Genomic DNA, 21,423 nt, shown 5'->3' on the forward strand with positions numbered 1-21,423 from the left:
AAAGTGTAATAAACGCCATTTTTTTCAAAAAAGCAACCTCTAGAGGAAACTTTCAATTTCTGAAAAAATTACAAATGTATTTTTACCTAATATCTACCTCATTATCCATGTAACGTAATCATTTTTAATAAATCGTCGGAAATAAAACACCCTAGTAGTTTAAACATAAGATTGCTGGTATACCCTTATTAAATTAACCAAATAGGGCTTTGACAAAACTTACAACGGTGTCATCACTTTAGCTACGCAACTATTTGCAACACTAAAATTAATCTCATCTGTTTTCAATTGTTACACCAGGAAAAGATTGGTACAAGTTTTTCATAAACTGTTAGAGTCATAAGTTAAGCATCAGAGTCATTATATATCAGAGGAATAATTCATTACTCACAGCTGCTGCTAGCCTGAAAAAAAGAGTACTTCAAAAAACTGCATAGAGAATTCAACGAAGAAGATATTTACAAAAATACTTTATGTCATTTGTAGAATTTTGATGAAATTGGCTTCTCTGGTGATCAAGGAAAGCAACACATAGTTTTGCAGACCTGAGGCTAAATGACTATTGAAATTTTTTAGCAGACAAAAAAAGTCAATTATACAGCTGGAAATTGCATTAATGTTGCTCGTTATCCTCTTGCGCCATACATTATTTTTAAATTAAAAAAATGTTTGTAAAAAAATTAGTGCTTAAGTTGTCCAGCTGTGTATACAACTTCTCCGCCCGGATGGATGGGAGATGTTTTGTATATGGCAACACCTTTCATTAATCCATTATAGTTGCATATACCATTACGTTTCAGCCATTTAACAAAAAATAAAAAATAAAATGGTAGAGTCCATTTTTTAAAAATTAGTTTAATCATTTAAATATTTATTTAAATAAATCAAACTTTGGTTATCCAATTAAAAGTACTCATATTTTAGTCATAGTTTAACATGTTAATTGAGTTGTATTGAAAATAATTGCTGATAATGATCAAAATAAATCTTTATTATGATTGGTTTATTTCTGCTTAATCAGTTATAACATCTAAAACTTTTATATTAGATAATAAATTGAAGAATGAAAATTCTGCAGTAAAGATAAAGATGTAGAAACTTTATGTTATTTTTAAATTAGTATAGTAACTTTTAAAAACCGGTAATTTATCTAATTCATGCATTTTAATAATGTCACATTGAAGTCCTTTGTCAATTGTATTTAAAGTATATTAATCTGTGTTTTATATTTTTTCAAAATTTGGTCTTTTTAACGGTCAAACTTTTGATAAATGTTAATTTTTTGAAAAAGGTCAAATTGTTGATAAAGTTGGAGTTACAAATGCACTTATCAATAAACAAAAATTTTGTTTTACTATTAAACACCACCTTTTTATAAATAACTAAACAAAACAACTTTTGTTACTGGAAACCAGTTACTTACAGTTAGTTGTTAAAATCTCAGTTAATACCGATTTTCTGATAGATTTAAAATTATATTATAACAAACAAGGTCATTTAATCAACTTTTTTTTATATAGTTAATAAACATGCATTGCAATGTATGTGATTCAACAAAAATTGCGCAAATAAGGTTGTATTTGCAAATGTTTCTTATTTATATATTCATATTAATTTATATATTTAAATACTTTTATGTGACATTATGTGGTAATATGTACTATTTAATGTATTTATATGTGTTAAGGATATTTAGGTTGATATTTTATAACTGCTAATGTGTTAAAAATGTGTAAATATCTGTTATATTTGAAGTGTTTATAGTTCATAAGTTTTCATAATCTTTCCATGGTTTCATAGTGACTAGGCTTAGTTTAAAGCATAACTGTTGTCCTTCCTAGCCAAGTAATGCACTTTGCTAAAATGTTACTTGGTTTCTTTGAGAGCAAGATGTTGACTTTAAAAGCTAAGCGATGTACTGCCATGATGAAACACATAACAAAATCTGTTCTTAGTAAGTGATATCACAAAATGTATAGTTTTTAATACGATAACATATTTTTCTTATAGAAAGTACAGTTGATTCAACAGCAACATTTTAAAAATTTAAAAAAGTCATTTTAAAAATAAAACTTTAGAATTTTATTTGCTACTTTTTCTTTTTAGATTTACTGTATGAGCCTTTTTGGCATTGAGAAGATTGAATAATTGTATTGATCAATTGCTTTTATTGTATCTTTAATTTACTCACTTATACTTGAATTATTGCATTGATTAATTGCTTTTATTGTAGATTTTTATTTTTTAATAAAGCAGCAGATGCTTCTTTCAGTTCAATCAATCAATCAATGTAATTCAAGTATAAGTGAGCAGTTAATTATCATACTCCTTATACTTGACTTGATTAACTGCGTTTATTGTATTTTTAATTTATTTATGTACCTACAGCTTCTTTTTTTACAACAAGAAAGTTGTTGAACTCATTTATACTTGACTTATTACATTGATAAACTGTTTTTCCTTCTATTTTTTTAATAGTAGATTTTATATTAATTTGTATCTTCCCAATAGATAAATTTGTATATATATATATATATATATATATATATATATATATATATATATATATATATATATATATATATATATATATTTATATATATATATATATATATATATTATATATATATATATATATATATATACATATATATATATATATATATATATATATATATATATATATATATATATATATATATATATATATATATATATATATATATATATATATATATATATATATATATCTTCCCAATAGATAATTTTGTATATATATATATATATATATATATATATATATATATATATATATATATATATATATATATATCTTCCCAATAGATAATTTTGTGTATATATATATATATATATATATATATATATATATATATATATATATATATATCTTCCCAATAGATAATTTTGTGTATATATATATATATATATATATATATATATATATATATATATATATATATATATATATATATATATATATATTTATATATATATATAATTTAAAAGAAAAATTTTAAATCAAAAAAAACAAAAAAACAATTTTTAATTATTTGATAAACTCAATATAAACTTGAACTTTTTAACAAAATATGATGCTTTCATAAAGTTTAGCAAAATGTTGAACTGTATGAAAGTATCATATTTTGTTAAAAAGTCAAAAAAATAAACACATGAACACATGAGATGGGGGTTTTTGTGAAGGTTGCTTTTAGAAAAATTAGTCAATTTTTAAATATTTTAGACAGTGAATGTTATTGTAGAACGCACTGTCTTTTTTAAAACTAATCATAATTCAAACGATTTTTTATAACAAACAGTATATTATATAGTAATACATTTTATAATATTATTATATAATACTGATATCTTTATTAAAATTTAGACATAATTAGCAATTAATCCAACTAAGTTATATTTAGCATTGCTTGTGCTCATAAAACATCTAAATCAAATGAAACATCATAAAACAACTTGTGCTCTTATATATCCTACTTGCTACTCATGGAAATATGTTTTTGTACAAGTCTCTGTAACTTATTAAACATTAAAAACAATTTAGTCATTAAAAAACTTTTAATAAGTTATATTCTTTGTAATTGCTTAAAAAAATACCTAATTATCGCAACATTCAATGGATTGACATCGCCAATCTGGAAAAACCATAGGCTTGTGAACAATTTTTTTCTTCATGAGTTGTGAGGCTTGTAGTAAGTAGTGGTTTGTATATTGAATCTTTCCACTCAATTAGATTGGTCAATTTATCAGCATCAGTATTTATGCATGGGGTTTTGTGAACTCTTACTGAAACTCATCGTACTGAGTATTATCTCCTACCTTTCTAGCACTCCTAACTTTTATTCCTCTTCAACATTGGAACACAAAAGAGTCTGAATAATGCATTCACTAAATGCAAACCATGCAGATCTCTTTACAGTTTTCATTCTATTGCAACAACCTCTTTTTTTGTGTGGATATTTTAGTTGTTTCAATTGGAATAAAATATGGCGAGGTCCATCTAACCAGGAATGTTTTACCTTTATTTGAAACCAGCAAGGAAAATACACACCAACTATAAATTTAATAAATAAGCGAAGATTTCTGAGCTTTTTTTCTGTTAGAAAATGAATTGAAACCCACAATCTACAAAAACAGTTAGCAGTAGTGAGTCACCTGATATGAGAAACAGAATCTACTTATAGATTTATTAAATTTTCAGGTAACACTCCAGATCTTATTGCTGTTAAAATTCTGTATTTGTATTTGCCTGATCAGCCAAAAACAATAAGTAGTTCACCTAAAGTTACTTTTTTAAAGTTTTTGTTTGCATGTTGGCATTAGAGGGACCTTGGCATATTTTATTCCAATTGAATTCCATTTGCAAAAGCATATTTCTATGAGAAGCGAGTAGGATATATAAGAGCACAAGAAATCAGTAGATATTTTATGAGCACAAAAAATGCTAAATATAACTTAGTTGAACTCACAAATTTTTAAAAAAACTTATAAACTACTAATTGTTAATTATATGTAAATTTTAATAAAGATATCAGCATTATATAATACATATTATAAAATATATTACTATATAAAATACTGTTTGTTATAACAAAAGTGTTTGACTTATAATTAGTTTTAGAAAAGACAGCGCACTCTACAATAACATTCACTGTCTAAAATATTAAAAAATCGACTAATTTTTCTAAAAGCAACCTTCACTAAAGCCCCAATTATGTGTTAAATTTATAGACTTTTTAAATAGTTTATATTGAGTTTATGAAATAATTGAGAAAAAATTTTTTTTGATTTTTAATTTTTTCTCTTTAATTATTCATATTTTAGTCATTTTTTTGTTGAAAACTAAAAGTTTCCCCCAACAAGAAATATTTTTATTTCTTTTTCAGATTTAGATTCCCTATAAAATTTCCCACAAAAATGAACTCTACTTACTTTTAAAGCTTGATAAAAACAGGAAAAAAAAAAAACACTTTACCGAAACATTCTTTGTCTAAAATATGAAAAAAGTGCCTAATTTTTATAAAAACTTCACAAAAACTCCTTTTCTTTATTTTTAGGACTTTTTGAAGTGAAATCGAATTGAAACCCACAATCTACAAAAATCAATTTTTTTAAAATTCAATATAACAATTATTGAGTTATTATTGAGAGAATTTTTTTTTTTTTTCAATTATTGTTTTGCCCTGTTAATTAGTCACATATAAGTCATTTTTCTGTTCAAAACATACATTTTTCTTTACAGATTCAGAATCTCAATGAAATTCTTTACCAAAAGTAACCTTGCCATTTTTGAAGATGAAAAAAAAAATCTACACACTTTATTAAATTATACTAAACAGTTTGTTTATTTAAAGATTGGTTTTCCATTTAATATAAAGTGTTTCTTTAATTTTTAATTTATTTTTGTTAGAAGCAGTACCCAAAATTTTAAAACAATTATAGTTACCTAGATTTTTACAATTAACAAATGAAATTAAATGCTTGTAAACATTAGATTGTTTTTCACTTGTAAGATGCTCATGAATCCTTGTTGTTAAGTGTCTGGAGGTTTCTCAAATATAACTGGCATTACATCCAGCACAACAAAATTTGTAAACAATAATTAAATTAATTATAACATCTTTACAATATTTTTTAATGATTTTTTTAACTTTAGATTTAGTAAAATTTGAAATAAATTCTATAAATGGAAGTTTATAATATCTTATATTAGGGTTATCAATACTATTTATCACAGATGGATTTAACTTTTTATCAACAAATAATTTAATTTCTTTAGGTGGATATTGTTTATTTTTTAAAACATTGAATAGATTTTTTATGTCCTTGTCAAATCCTAGCCATGTGTTGTTGATTTTATACGTTCTATCAATTAAACAACGTATGAGACTAATTTTATAACAATAGGGAAAAAACTGGAAAATTTGGTTTAAAATCTCAAGTAAGAAACAATTGCACAACTATACAGTGGTATTTTTAGTTAAAAGTGATTAATAATAACGTATAAACAAATACTTTCTATTATTAAAACTCACAAGAAAAAACTATGCTCCCTTACAAAATTTACTAGCCTTCCTTCTAAACACCAACACTTTGTTCATAATGTCATCATACACTTTACAACAGAATGAACTTGAATTATTAAACAATGGTCTTATTTTTTGCTCTACCGCCAGTATTTATAAAAACAGACAGACGTTTTTGCTCAGTTTGATAGCATTGCACAATTTCTCAACACTCAACTTAGAAGTAGTGATTCGGAATCTCAATTTAAAAAAGGGATCTTTTTCATTTAGCGCATAAATGTTGCACATAGATGGTGTCCCTGTTTGTACTTATGGTGTACATAATGGCCACATTTGGAGCTCTTTGTTACGACTTTTACGACTCTTACGAGGGTTTATTAATAGTAATGAGGCAATTGCTTGGGTTATTAAATAGTGTTCTGACTACTATATATGCTTTGAGCTAAATACTTTAACTAATTTTAAAATGAATAAAATACAAAAAACTATAAAACACAAAAAACCATCGTCATCACTAAGTTCTAGACATATCAAGATTATCACAAGCTCTTGACATCACAAGCTCTAGACATCACAAGCTCTTGACATCACAAGCTCTTGACATCACAAGCTCTTGACATCACAAGCTCTTGACATCACAAGCTCTTGACATCACAAGCTCTTGACATCACAAACTCTTGACATCATAAGCTCTTGACATTTCAAAAGCTTTTGATAAAGTTTGGCATGCTGGTCTTCTCCATAAGCTTTCTTCTTATGGTGTCTCTGGAAACACCTTTAAGATTATTGAATCCTTCCTTTCCAATCGTAATATAAAAGTTGTCCTCGATGGACAACACTCTTCTTCTTATTCTGTAACTTCAGGGTTTCCTCAAGGTTCTATCCTTGGCTCTATACTCTTTTTAATTTACATTAACAATCTTCCAGATATTCTAACATCTAAGGTGGCATTGTTTGCTGATGATACTACCATTTACTCTTGTCTTGATAAGAAACCAACACTCTTTGATTGCTTGGAGGGGGCATTTGAGCTTGAAAAGAATCTCACTTCTGCTACAGCATGGGGCTCACAGTGGCTGGTGAACTTCAATACAGATAAAACTCAATTTTTTTCAGTTAATCGTTATCGCAATAATTTAGATCTTCCTATATTTATGAATGGCAATGCACTCGATGAGTCATCTAATCTTCATCTTCTAGAATTAACTCTTACTTCCAATTTTTCTTGGAAACCATATATCAAATCAGTTGCAAAATTAGCATCTGCTAAGGTTACATCTCTTTATCGAGCTTGACACTTTCTTACTTCGGATTCTATTCTCTATCTCTATAAATCTTCCCGCCTTTTATATAAATATCCCGCCTTGTATGGAATACTGTTGCCATATCTGAGGCGGATCTTCTAATAATGCCCTTTCTTTTTTAGACAAGGTGCAAAAACACATTGTAAACAAGTTGGACCTGCTCTTGCAGCCAACCTCCAACAATTATCACATCTTCATAATATTGCTTCTCTTTCTCTTTTCTACAAATACTATATTGAGCACTTCTCTAAAGAGCTAGTGTCTCTTGTGCCATCTACTAAAATTCATTCTTGTGTTACTCGTCATTCAATTAAGTCTCATCCTTTTTCTGTGACTGTTCCTAAGTGCTCCAAAAACGCTTATTTAACTGTCAGTGCTCAGTTTCTCCACATTCACCTTTAAGTGCTTCTGATCACAGTTTAAACTCTCTAAAACTATTATCTTATTCTTCTTCATAATTTGAATCCCCCTATTATTGTACCTCTTACAACTACCTTAAAGCTGACTCTTTCCGTGATTTATGGACTCTTTCTATGATTTATATATATATATATATATATATATCAGTTCTTTGGAATTCACTTCCTTTCCTTTCCTAATTAATATTATTTTCAATCCTTTAAGTTGTCTGTCAATCATTATCTTGCTATAAGATTGTAGAATCTTCATCTTTTCTCTTCCAGTAACTTCTAACTCTAATTAGTAGTTGCTTGCAGCCTTGTTGAAAGCAAAGATGTTTAAAAAAAAATGTTTCTATATGCATTTTCTTTGCACCTGCCAAATTTCATAAAAAAATATTATGCAGCAGATATTTAAATCAGTTTAACACTTTTAGTACCTAATTTCTGTTTTTCAAAATTAGGCGAGATGGGGGTGAGGGTTTTTCTTTTAAAAGATTTATTGTATGTTGTTTCACTAAAATTTTAGGTAACTTAAAAAAAGAGCAATATTGATGACATGGCTACTTAAACAGATAGTAAGTTTATAAGTTTTTTCATGATAATTTTATTCTTTATTACTTGTGCCAGTTAATTTATTTGTTAAACTTTTATAAAAATCATTGATTAGATTAAACCTATTCAAGACTTTTTTAAAATAACACCTTATTTTTGGTTTTTACACCATTATATTATTTGTTATTTGTTGGTAAGTTAAAAAACTTTTTTTTTTTAGCCTTTTATACTCTCATTCTTTAAAGTTATACTATAAGTTTAGTATCTTTTTTTATTTTATTTGATTACACCTTTTTTTTTTATTTTAGTTTCATCAACATCTGCCACAGTTGGTAAGTTTTAAAAACATTTTTTTAAGCTCTGCATAGAGTTAATGCCAAAATCAAAGTTATTTTGGTTAATTTTTTTACCTTTAGCTTTGTCACCTTCTGCTATGGTTGGTAAGTTTAAAAAGTATATTTTTTTTAAACAACTGTGTTTAGATTTGTTGGTGAAAACTATGTATTTCTTGTTCTTCACATCTTTTTTTTACCTTTAGTTTTATCTACATTGAATACAGTTGGTATGTTAATCTTTTATAATTTATCTATTGTACAATATTGTACAATAGATAAATTATAAAAGATTAACATAACAACTGTATATATAACTAAGTATAACTAAGTATTTACTTAGTCTTTTTATTATTATTTAAATCATTAAGCAAATATTTCTGTTTCCTTCTTGTTTGACGAGGGCTTATTGTTTTAACATAACTTTTGGTGTTATTCATAATAAAATAAACATGTTGATGCTTTAAAAGTTTTATAATACCAAAAATATCATTTTTATTTTATTTTAACATTTACTCGTTAAATTGTACTCGTAGAATACTTTATCTTTTATTATTGTTTAAATCATTATACAACCTTTCCTAATGTTTACTTGTGTAATAATGTTTTCATTATATACTTAGTCAATAAAGTTGTTGCACATTATGCAGAACTTATTTGATGGTTGTTACTTATTCACTTACTGTAGTCAAATTTAAGGTGTTTTGTTTTAATATACATGTTTCTTGTTAGTTGCAGTCCTATCAACTCAGCTTTCCATTGGTATGTTTGTATATTCAATTTCAGTTATGTTTATATAAGTAGAAATTTCAAGATGCATGCTTTAGTTTAATTCATATATTTTTTATCTCAAGTCATTTTTTTTTCAATGACTGTGATTCGTAAATTTAAAAGCTGTTATTTTTTTAACTCAAGAAAGATTTATTACCATTATCACTATTTGGATAACATGGTCTTTGTTTTTAGTTTCATCTGATACAGTTAATAAGTTTAAAAATCAATTCCTTTACAGCAGTGTGTAGATTTACTCTAATAACTAATTCTTTTTCAGCAGTGTTTTGATTTGCCAAAAAAAGTTCATTTATTTTGTTAGTTACATTTGTTTTTATTTTCAGCTGCATCTACATCTGCTACGCTTGGTAAGTTAAAAAACTATTTCTGTATTAGCAGTGCATAGTCTATCTCATTAGAATTATACTATAGATTTAATCCTGATTTTATTTTATTTTTGTTGATTAATCTTTTTTAACTTTTAGTTTCTGCAGCACAATCTTTTCCTAGTAAATGTATAAATTGAAATGTTTCTTTATGACTATTCTTTGTTTTAGATATATTTTAATTCTTCTTCATATTTTATAAAATATTAGATTTTAAAAACAATTACTAATTGCAATTCTAATTCTGCTGCATTATTTTTTAGAAATACAAATTATTTTGGGAAAGAGCTACTCCCAAATATTTTAAAATCAATTACTACTTTATATTCCATTGATGACCAACTGATAAAAATGACTTCTGCTTGTCTTAATGCAGTCAAGAATGCCTTAGTTCGACAATATAAGAGATATTCATTTTACTACGACACTCAAGGAAGTGACTGCTAGTGCAAGGCTATACAAAGTTTTGCTGGTAAATGTATAAATTAAAATGTTTCTTTATAACTGTTCTTTGTTTTTAATAAACTTTAATGCTTATTTATATTTTATAAAAAAATTCTTTTTTAAAAACAATTACTAATTGTAAATCTAATCCTGAAAGAATTGTTGGCAGAAAACTCTGTCACAATTGGTATGATACTGACACATCAAAGTCTATCATTTATGATGGTAGAGTGGAAATAGTAAACAAGAGACAAAATGATAGAACTTAAAGTATTTCTTATTCGAAATAAGATGAAACTAATATTAAAAGTATCGAGCATGAGATGAAAAAAATCCAGCTAGCTTCTGATGTTGTATTAAGGGAGTTAATATTTTTTAGTTTGAATATGAAATAATGTAAAAATGCCTAAAAATAAGTTTTGCAAGTTTTGTGGCTTGCAAATGGGTACCGCAAGTTTTGGGACTTACAATTAGATACAGCAAGTTTTGTGGCTTACAAATGGGTAAAGCAAGTTTTGTAGCTTGCAAATAGGTACAGCAAGTTTTGTGGCTTGCAAATGGATAACAAAGTTTTCCGGCTTGCAAATAAGTAACACAAGTTTTGTGGCTAGCAAATAGGTACAGCAAGCTTTGTGGCTTGCCAATTTTTTTGATAGACAGCTCTGACTTACCTTCACATAATGTCTATCATTAAAAATGATTTATTTTAATTCATAAATGGAATTCAAAACATAAATTATTTACTAAAAGCCAAGACAATAGCTAATTGCTATTTTTATTTAAAAAAACTTGCTGTTTTTGTGTTGTTTATTTAAGTTAGAGTGGTAGTCCTTCCCTTTACATGACAAAATGAATACTCTGATACATCTTGTAATGTGGTAAAATAGTTTTTTATACAATTATATATGTTCAAAAAAGCATTTTTAAACATTTTTTTATTAAAATCTCATTGAAATTTTTTTTTAGGTTTGGGCAGAAGGGGGGCAGCATATGCCCCTTTCTAAGAAGGCAATTTATACGCCACTAGTTACTATTTTTCAAAGTGTTGAAATATATTTTTTATTTTTTATACTAGAATTAATTATTGTATTAAAGATTGAAATATTTAAAAGAATGAAATTTTGATAGGTTGTGTAAAACTTTACCCACAACCCAACACCCAACTTTGAGATAGACCTGTAACATTCACTAGTGATGCAGAATTAAAAAATAACTTGGTGTATAAAAATATTTATAATTTCAAAAAAAAAAAAAACTTTTTTTATGAAAAAGTAGTGTGTAGGTGGTGGATTAGCACCCCCTTTGGATTCCTTGATGCGTCCTTTACCTAGAAACTAATTTGAAAATATAGCCCTTTTTACAATTATCTTTTGATACCAAGTTAAAGATATTTGAATAAGAATTGGCAAAAAAACAATTAAAAAAAAAAAAATTTTGACCATAGTTTTATCAAGAAATTCATATATCAAAAATTCGCTACTAAAAACATCATAACTTATTATAGAATTGCCCAATTTTTAAAAATTTTTTATCTTTAAAATAATGCATTTTAGGGCTTTTTAATGACACCTTTTTGTGTTTGATCAATTTTAAAAAAACAGTCCACGTACTTATTTCTAAAGAGTACTCGTGTTTTACCTTAACTAAATATAGCTTTATTACATGTTCTTTAGTAATTTTTACATATATTGTACATAAATAATTTCTATAAAACAAAGTTGATAAGAAGTGTAAATAACATTTTAGATTTTAAATCATAAACTTAAATTGACTTTCTAAGGTTAGAAATAAAAAAATAGAACAAAAAAATATATATAATCATGAGACATCTATCATTAGAATCATTATTCTTACTATTTTTGAGCTCATTGATAACTTTTTTAACTTGGAGTTGTGTCAATCAGCGACCTCAGGAAGTTAAAATGTAACTGTTTTTCAAAGTAAAAAGTTTATAATAAAAACAAAGTTTATACTAAAACCATAAGTTTTTGTTTTTTCGGACTGCTACGGACTATTGCTTTGAAATCGAAAGTCAGAAATGCAATAACCTTTCGTTTTAGAGTTATAGAGTAAAATGTGTATTATATCATGATAGTCTTGTGACCAATTAAGGATTAAGGGTCTTGGGGGCCGCGAGCCAAAAAATATTCGGGGCCCCATTCCCAAAAAAATGTATTTAAAAATAAGTTCAAAAAACATAAGATTACTTTTTTGTTTACAGAAAAAAGTAATCTTATGTTTTTTCATGCATTTACATTTGCAAAATCAATTACAACATCTTGAAAATTTATATTCTTGTAAAGTGTTCTTTCAATTTTCATGAAACAAAGAGCATTTAAACAATCATTTAACCTTGAAAAACGGAGATCATTTTGAACAATTGCCATTTTCGAAAATGCAATGGAAAGGGTAAGAAAAATCCAATATGCGATAGGGAACACCGATTCTTATTCCTACGAATTGCTTGTAGACATTCAAGTGCTGATATGTTCTTTTCATTTGCCATGAACTTAGAAAACTGGATAATTTCATCAGGGAATTGTGTATCGAAGTCTGAATTATTGTCCAATTATTGCAAAAATAATATTGTAATCATAATTTATAATTCATTAGTGGTAAAAAAAAAGAAATAAAAAACTTATATTTCAAAATATATATAAAATATTTCATTACATATTTACCAAAAAAATAGTTAATAAAAAAATAAATAACTATTAATTTAAGTGATATTTAAGGTTGGTAGATATTCTATTTGTCAGCCCGGGACATTATAACGGAGGACGAAAGCCCGAAAAAAATTTTGTTTATGAGACTTTAAATATATTTAATATACTATTACTTTTTCTTCTTCATTTCGTAACCATATTTCTGGCTACTGGCAACTGCATTAAGTACTTTCTGATCTTTGAGAACAAAGTCATAGAGCTTAGTACACAATTTAGAAAAATTCGCTGAAACTTCGAGTTCTGCGCTCTCAAGTTCAACAGTCACTCTACTTCTATCCGACCTCCACTTGGTATTCATGAGTGGGAAGATTCCTTCACAAAATGCATTACTTGCCAGGATAGACAACACATAAAAAACAATTTTGTAAATTTACTGGAACTTTTTTTTTTAACTAATAAAAAGTGTTTGCCATTTTACAGCAGTACAGTCACTTTTGTCATTCGCAATAACGTTTTCTAATCCTGACTTTGCTGTTGAAAATTCATCGTACATGATGTCCACAACTATACTTGAAGTTAGACCTAGGACACCACAAGCAGTAATAGTGTTCTTAAAGGTGGCGACAACCTGTAGCGAGAATGGCTTTTTCAAAAACAAAACACAGGTTTTGGGCAAAAAATAAATTTCGGTGACTTTCAGTTGCAAATCACCGTAATCAATGTCGACCTGAAGACCGAGAAGTTTTCTTAGTCTTACTGAACAATCTTCTCCAAGTGATTTGAAATATGAAACAATGACCGCCCATGACTGCAGCAAGCTTTCGATAGCATGACCCAAAGAGAGCCAACGCGTGCTTACATGTCTAATTATTTCCTGAAATTTCCTGAAATGTTAATTACAACAACAACAACAAATAGTAAAATCGTAAAAAAAAGTTTTAATTCGAATATAAATATATATTTTAATTCTCTTCTCCGACTTTTTTTTTTCGCTAATCATCTATTTTTCTTAAATATCTTTAATTTCATCATACATTTCTTTTATTTTTTTATTTTTTCAACTTTTTCCTTATTAGTTTTCTTTAATTATTTTCTTTCCATTTTTTTTTTTTTTTTTTGTTTTTCTTTACTATTTAATTACTTTTTTATCTTTTTCCGTTGAAAAAAGGACGTTCGCCATTTAGCGAAGCTCTAAATTACTGATTTCCATTTTTTGTCTGCACCTATGCGCATGTCGCAACAAATTGATTCAACTTTCGGCGTGCGAAAGCGCGACTGCAAGACCCACAAAAGTAAATAAGTAGAGTTGTAGTTATTAAAAAAGTATTCAAGAAATGTGTTATTTATATTTAATCATCACAAGTTTGTTGTGGCTCGAAGGTTTAGAACAATTGATGACATTTGAATGATTTTGAAACCAATTTTTATCAATTTTCGGAATCGGAACATTTAACGTTCTGAGGAGGGTTGAACCGGGACGCGGGACAAAGACGCTTGAATCTGGGACTTCTGGGACGTCTGACAACCCTAGTGATATTATTTGTTCTCAAATAAAATAAAAATTCTAATCAAAATGTAGTTAATTCGCATTTCTTAATAAATAATTAAACAGCTTTGTATTTAACTTGTATCTGTTTCTTTCACTTTTTCAAATAAGTAAAAAAAAGAATTTGTTTGAAAAAAAGAACTTGTTCGAACTTTTTTTCTTATATAGTTCGAACGTGTTCAAGTTCAAACTTTTTTTAAAAAAGGTTGTTTTTTTTAATTTTTTTTTAAAAGTTTTTATTTTTCAATTACATGAGAAATTAATGAAATTAACTTGGATAGAAATTATCGAAATTAATTTCATTAAAAATTAATGAAAATATTTTAGAATGTCAAGTCATATATAATATAGAAAATATTATATACGTATAAAATCGGGGGCCCTGCTGGTACCCTAATTTTTTTGGGCTGGGCGCCTAGGCTCCCAAGAACCCGGGGTAATCCGGCATTACTTATGACTATATGATAGTCATGTGACAATGATAGTCACAAGAAACATCTATTCTTTGGACAATGATTATATAACTGATATGTTAAAAAACGTACATCAGAACTAGCGAGAACGCCAAAAGACGTACTTCAGAACGTAAGCACGTTTCAGAACGTAAACAATTTTTGGCAAATATCTCAAAATCTATTTTTCAGGTGCTCTCGATTACCAAGTCAGTATAAATAAATATACGAATAAATTTTTAAGAATATAAGGTTTAAGATATATTTTTTACTAAATAACGCTTAACAAAATGCTAAATTTTTTACTTACTGTTATGTAACCGTTATGTAAGCGTTAATGTAACTCTTCTATTTCTTTTGAGCATAGAAGAGTTATCCACAGCAACAAAATAAAAACATTACTTTTATGAAAATGGCAAATTTTATTTTAAAACGCCCATCCAATATAGTTTAAAAATAGATTATTGCTATGCAACATTAAGAACTATATCAGCCAAATAACAACATGTATAAAATCAGAATGGCGAATTATAGGGACAAGCAATTGATGAAAAATTGATTTAAACTTCATATAGCTCAAATAAATATTAGACAACGCATTTTAACATGTGTCAACCACTAGTTAGAAAGCAGCTGAGATAAGATGCAGTGACAAATTTTTGCAACATAATGCTTTTTCTTACCTCTATTCTAAACTAACATTTTCCAATTTGATGTCTTGACAACAAAGATGTAATTGAAATGTCTCAGAACGTTGATAAACTTAAAGTTATTTATACAAAATTTACTTATATTATGTTTTTTGGCTTTAGCAACAAACAGCCGTTGCTAAAGCCAAAAAACATAATATAAGTAAATTTTGCTCATTCAAAACAAAATGCTCATTCGCGGTTCTGAGTGATAAGTCTATAAGGAATTCTTGGGGCACCTAAATAAAATTAAAAAAATAAAATAAGTTGCTCTCTCATTCTGGTTTAAGATTGTCGTTTTTGTTAGCGAAGAGTATCTTTAACTGTAAAATTTTAAACGAAATATTTAAAAACTTAATAACATATAATATTTTAAAATAAAAACTTTGAAATAAGCAAAAAAATGAGGAAAAAAATGAAATTTACATATAAGTTTTAGTTTTAATAGAAACTGAGCTTAGGAATGGCTATGAAAGCTATTATTTAATGATAAAGAATTTTCTTGCAGCCGCGGCGCAGCGGTTAAGGCGCTTGCTGTATAAGCAGGAGATCCAGGTTCGAAACGAGCTCTGGACAAATTTTCGCGTCACGGCAAGGAAGGAGGCGTGAACTTCCTGGTTAAATGCACTTCCGCGGTGCTCTGTGACAAGACCGTGAGGACTTTTTGGGGTACCTGAAAAAAAAAAAAAAATTATAATTATAATTTCGATAAAAAGTATCATTGTTGTCCGAACGATTGTCATTTGTCTTTACTCCATAGTTAGTTTAAGTTAACACATAAATGGTTGAATAGAGTTATGTTTCATATACTAATTACGTTTCAGATATTAATTTTGTAAGAACGTTATACAAATTTGTTAAAAACTTGTTAAAAACTTTTTCTTTTTAGCATCAACATCAACCAAATTTCAAGCAAATTTCAGCTAAATTATACACTTTTTAATAAGTATTGGTTGTCTTTCGTGTTTTTAGTGCCAAATGACACTTTTTATTTATTTATTATATTTTACTTTATTCATTATGCGTGGTACACTAATGAACTTTATCAGGTAATAAATCAAGCTAACGGTATGTTTTTTGTAAATTGTCATTTCGGTGTGTTAAAGCTTCCACATTAAGCTTTACATCTTTCAAGATGTAATTGAGTAGATGAAAGTTGTAATTGAGAAGCCTTGCGCAGTGGTTAGAGTTCTTGCTCAGAACCCAGAGGTCATAGGTTCGACGCCAGCTCAAACCCAAAACGCGACATTGGTACAGAAGGAGGCGCAATATTGGTACAATTTTGATTTCAATATTGGCTAAATATTGTTAACAATATTGCACCAATATAAAATGTCCACATTTTGATATATATAGCTAATATTGATTTACAATATTGGCTATATATAAACTGCAATATAACCCCAACATATATATATAATTTTTCATAATCATATGAAAAAAGCATGAAGTTCAAAGCAAGTCATTTTTAAACAAATACAGTAAATGCATTTTAATATCTTTACATGTATGTACATATATACAAACAGGTTCATACGACACGCGCATCGTTAAGAAATATGAGATTTAGCGCAAAAAATCTATTAAAAATATTTAGCAGATAAATTTATTAGATAGGAAACTCAACAATTGTCGAAATTTCATATACATTTTTACTTGAGCGTTTATATAAACTTAAAAGGGCAAAAACTTGACCAAGTAAAACTAAAACAAAAGATAACGCAACTAAGATTACATATTATAGATACTTAGATAGATACATATAGATAGATACAAATAGATACCTAGATAGAAACATATAGATAGATACATATACATAGATATATATAGATACCTTGATAGATACATATAGAAAGATACATAAATAATTTCAATATTTTTTTAAATTACTGATTTAATATGGTTTAAAGCCTAAGGAATTTTATAAAAAAAAATTCTCTGAGTAATTACTGCAGTTAAAAATCTAATAAAAACCCATAATTAACGAAAAAATCAAGACAATTTATTTACTTAACAAATTTTGTAACTTACGCGTATAACTACAAAGATATGTCAATATTAAAAAGCTCGACCAAATCAAATCCTTCGATCGTTCAGATCTTTCAAATCGATCGACCAAATCAAAGCCTTCGACCATGTCGACAGAAATTTTTTATATGACCGTTTATCTAAATTTGGTTTTGGTGTTTACTTTATTAATCTTATTGAAACTCAATACAATGACATTAGTTCTAATCTTAAAATAAACGGTATTCTATCTGATAAAATAAATATATACAGAGGAGTACGGCAAAGATGTCCCCTCTCAATGACACTGTACGTAATTCAAGCTGAAGTCTTTGCAGGGTATATTATAAAAAAAACCGAAATAAAAGAAATTACTCTAGACAAAAAAGTAACTAAATTATAACAAAAAATTCCAAGACAAATATCTAAAGTCCCTGTTGATAAGAGAGGCTTAAATATCATAGACGTTAAGGAAAAACTTCAATCTATACAACTAAGTTGAATTTCAAAATATTTTAATAAAAATGAAAAAGTAGCGTGGAAAGATTCACCTTTCTACATATTCAACAATTACAGAAACGACAACCAGGAAAACCTTATCTTTCTCGACACAAACTCAACAGAATCGTTAAAAACTCTCCCTCCTTACTATCACCAAACTATAAAAAAACAGAGTTCCTTATACAGAAAAACAAATAACCACACAAATCTCACAATCGAAGAAATACTAAAGCAACCTATATTCTATAACCCATACATACGCCACAAAAATTTCAAACCAACTCAAGAATCCACAAACAACGACGTAATAAAGCTAGGTGATATCGCAAAAGTATTTATCCTTGGATTTCTGGTAAATCAACTAATTGGTATAAAACAACTCCTCCTAAAAAAATTATAAACTCCTAACCGCCTCAATGGAAACAGCTCATAAATACTCAAAATCAAATGTACGATCACAACAAGTTACTGACATCTATTCACTTAAAAAATAGACCTCTCCTTCGTATTATTGACCTCAATCCAAAAACTTTATAAATCATCTCAAAGAACTACAAAAACAAAAATTTACCCAAAAAATATTTCAGGTGGCAAGATCATTTCAAAAATAGCATGAAAAACACCACAGCAAAAAAATGGTCGCAATTATTCTGCTTAGATGAAATAAGGTATAAACTCATACACTTTGTTATACCTACCAACTCAGTATTTTAAAAAAGAGGATACATAGAAAATTATCTCTGCCCTAATGTAAGAATAAAAAAGAAGATCTACCCCACATGATGTATAAATAGAAGAAAGTGCAGCCACTATTAAAATATACATTTGCTCTCATCTTAAAAGTCTATCCTCATCATCCACCTCTAAAAAATACATTTAAATCTTTTCTTTTCTGTAATCACCTTCTGTAAATAGTTTTTATATTGGAAAAATAATATTTAATGAGCTTTTATATAAATTATATTGCAACAGAATGAGGTCATTCCACGTAAAGTCCATGTTTGCGAGAGTGACGCTCTTAGAAGAATTTCAAAATAAAATCAAAAAGATTTTGTTACAAGAATTCGAAATTTCGAAGCAAACAAATAAAAAAGATTTTCTTCTTTTAGAACTTGCACAAATCTGGAGCAACGAAAATAAAATTAATATAAAAATGAACAACAATTGCTTTTTAAACTGAGATGCCCAGATTATTTTTCAAATTTTTTATTTTATTTATTTTTTTATTTTCCTTTTTCGTTTATTTTTGTTTTTTGATTCTTTTTTTCTTCTTCGTTTTTTTTTATGTAGCCTTTAAAGACTATGTCTATATTTTACCTAGCAGTGGAACAGTAGACCAAATTGTAAATATAACTACTGTATTCATTAATAAACTCTGCACGGCAAATGCCTGAGGAGAAAAACTTCAATATAATATTAAAAAGCTAATGAGACAAAATTGGCATATCAATATTTGCCAGTATGAGCATGCCAATACAACTCCAATATTGGCATTCTAATATTGGACAAACAATATAGAAGCAATATCAGCATGCAAATACTTTCCAATATTGGTATGTCAATATTGGCGCAATACTTTTTACCATTATTGGCGCAGTATATCTTGTCCGATATTGGGCAAGATATCCAATATTGCACCATTATTGCACCAATATTACTTGCTACTTGGAAAGTACCTTGTTCACTTTTCTTTAATGAAAACAATCTGCATTCGAGGTAATTGGCGGTTGTTGTTGTGTCATTTTGTGAAGATAAAAGTAATGTTCTTGTTCGATTGTATCTATTTCATGCTAACAAATAAGACAAGTTGGTTCTGGTTATTCTAGAAGCGGATGTAAGCTATTTTAGTGAAATAAATGCAGACATGGATTCAACTTAACAGCAGACTTTTGAGTCATAATGTATTGACAAATAACTTATTGCTTTTTCAATTCCATAATTATTACTGGTGCATGCAAATGTCTAATTAAATATTATTAACTTAATCAAATGCATGTTCCAAAAAACCTTTCATAATGACCTTACATTGTGAATTCGCTATTAAAAATTATGCATTCTAATTTACATTTGACAAGGTAGTTTAAAAACTAATGAGTTTATTGTCAAGATAATAATCATCAACTGTTTCATTTTTAAGATACTTTTTTTTCTTTTTTCACAAGTAAACTTTCTCACTTTCTAAGAAAAGCAAACATAATAAAATCATAATTAAATATCAAGTTTATTACTGAAACAAACGTTATATTAGTTTTTTGACATTGTTATTTTTTATTTTAAAATATATGCAAAATGTTTGTTGTAAACCATATAACGTACCACCCGTGATATATTTTTAACCAAACATCTTGTTAGTGTCAATATTTTGATCATCATAAGTATCCTTATAACTATTGTAGTTGTTAATACTATTATTATTAATATCAGCAGCAGCAACAGCAGCAGGAGTAGTAGTAGTAGTAGTAGTGGTAGTAGTAGTAGTAGTAGTAGTAGTAGTAGTAGTAGTAGTAGTAGTAGTAGTAGTAGTACTAGTAGTACTAGTAGTAGTAGTAGTAGTAGTAGTAGTAGTAGTAGTAGTAGTAGTAGTAGTAGTAGTAGTAGTAGTAGTAGTAGTAGTAGTAGTGGTAGTAGTAGTAGTAGTAGTAGTAGTAGTAGTAGTAGTAGTAGTAGTAGTAGTAGTAGTAGTAGTAGTAGTAGTAGTAGTAGTAGTAGTAGTAGTAGTAGTAGTAGTAGTAGTAGTAGTAGTAGTAGTAGTAGTAGTAGTAGTAGTGGTAGTATTAGCTAAACAGTTCAAAATATTTAAATATAGATTTACCAAACATTAATCTAAATTCAAAAGAATTGCTTACCAATGGTTGCATAGTTTAAAAAGTGTACGAATATCCAAATATATGTTTTGTGCTTAGTCATTTAAAAACTTTTAAAAAATATTTTTAAATTTCTATTTGTTTAAGACACTACTATTTTTATGTAACTAATTGCTATGCAGCAACATCAAATTATAATCAAATGTAAATATGCGTACAATTAGCATGAAGTTAGTTGTAACTTACAGCAGCAAACATGTAGTAAACTTTATAAATTTTTATTTTTTATGTTTCTTTTTTGTCATCTTTTAGTTTTATACCTTTAAATTATTAATTTTTTAATATTATGTTAAATATTTTATTTAATGTCTTGATGTGTTAGCGTGACTTTATTATTAAAAATTTAATTTTTGTATTCTTTTTTATCATCTATCAGTTTTATACTTTGAATTATTAATTTTTGAATATTATATTAAATATCTTATTTCATATTGTGATGTGATAGT

At 27.2% G+C, this 21,423-nt stretch overlaps 1 protein-coding gene and 1 long non-coding RNA gene across 3 annotated transcripts in view; one reads left to right on the forward strand and one right to left on the reverse strand.

The window, feature by feature from the left end:
• Nucleotides 1–21,217, reverse strand: part of LOC136091330 (uncharacterized) — a 70,794-nt gene extending 49,577 nt beyond the window's left edge. The window contains exon 1 of one of the 2 annotated variants that reach the window (XM_065818759.1): nt 20,960–21,217. In XM_065818759.1, coding sequence (XP_065674831.1) covers nt 20,960–21,020 — 61 coding nt within the window. In that variant the 5' untranslated portion in view covers nt 21,021–21,217. Of the gene's footprint in view, nt 1–12,106; nt 12,263–20,959 lie in introns of those variants that run through there. The other variant, XM_065818760.1, reaches the window with a different exon arrangement.
• On the forward strand, nt 9,701–11,321 carry LOC136091331 (uncharacterized). Its single transcript, XR_010643908.1, has 3 exons — nt 9,701–9,790; nt 10,072–10,280; nt 11,219–11,321. It is a non-coding gene; the product is annotated as an uncharacterized LOC136091331 (long non-coding RNA).
• Nucleotides 21,218–21,423: the final 206 nt, after the last annotated feature.

Source organism: Hydra vulgaris, chromosome 15, assembly GCF_038396675.1.
Source record: "Hydra vulgaris chromosome 15, alternate assembly HydraT2T_AEP".
Classification (NCBI taxonomy): Eukaryota; Metazoa; Cnidaria; class Hydrozoa; order Anthoathecata; family Hydridae; genus Hydra; species Hydra vulgaris.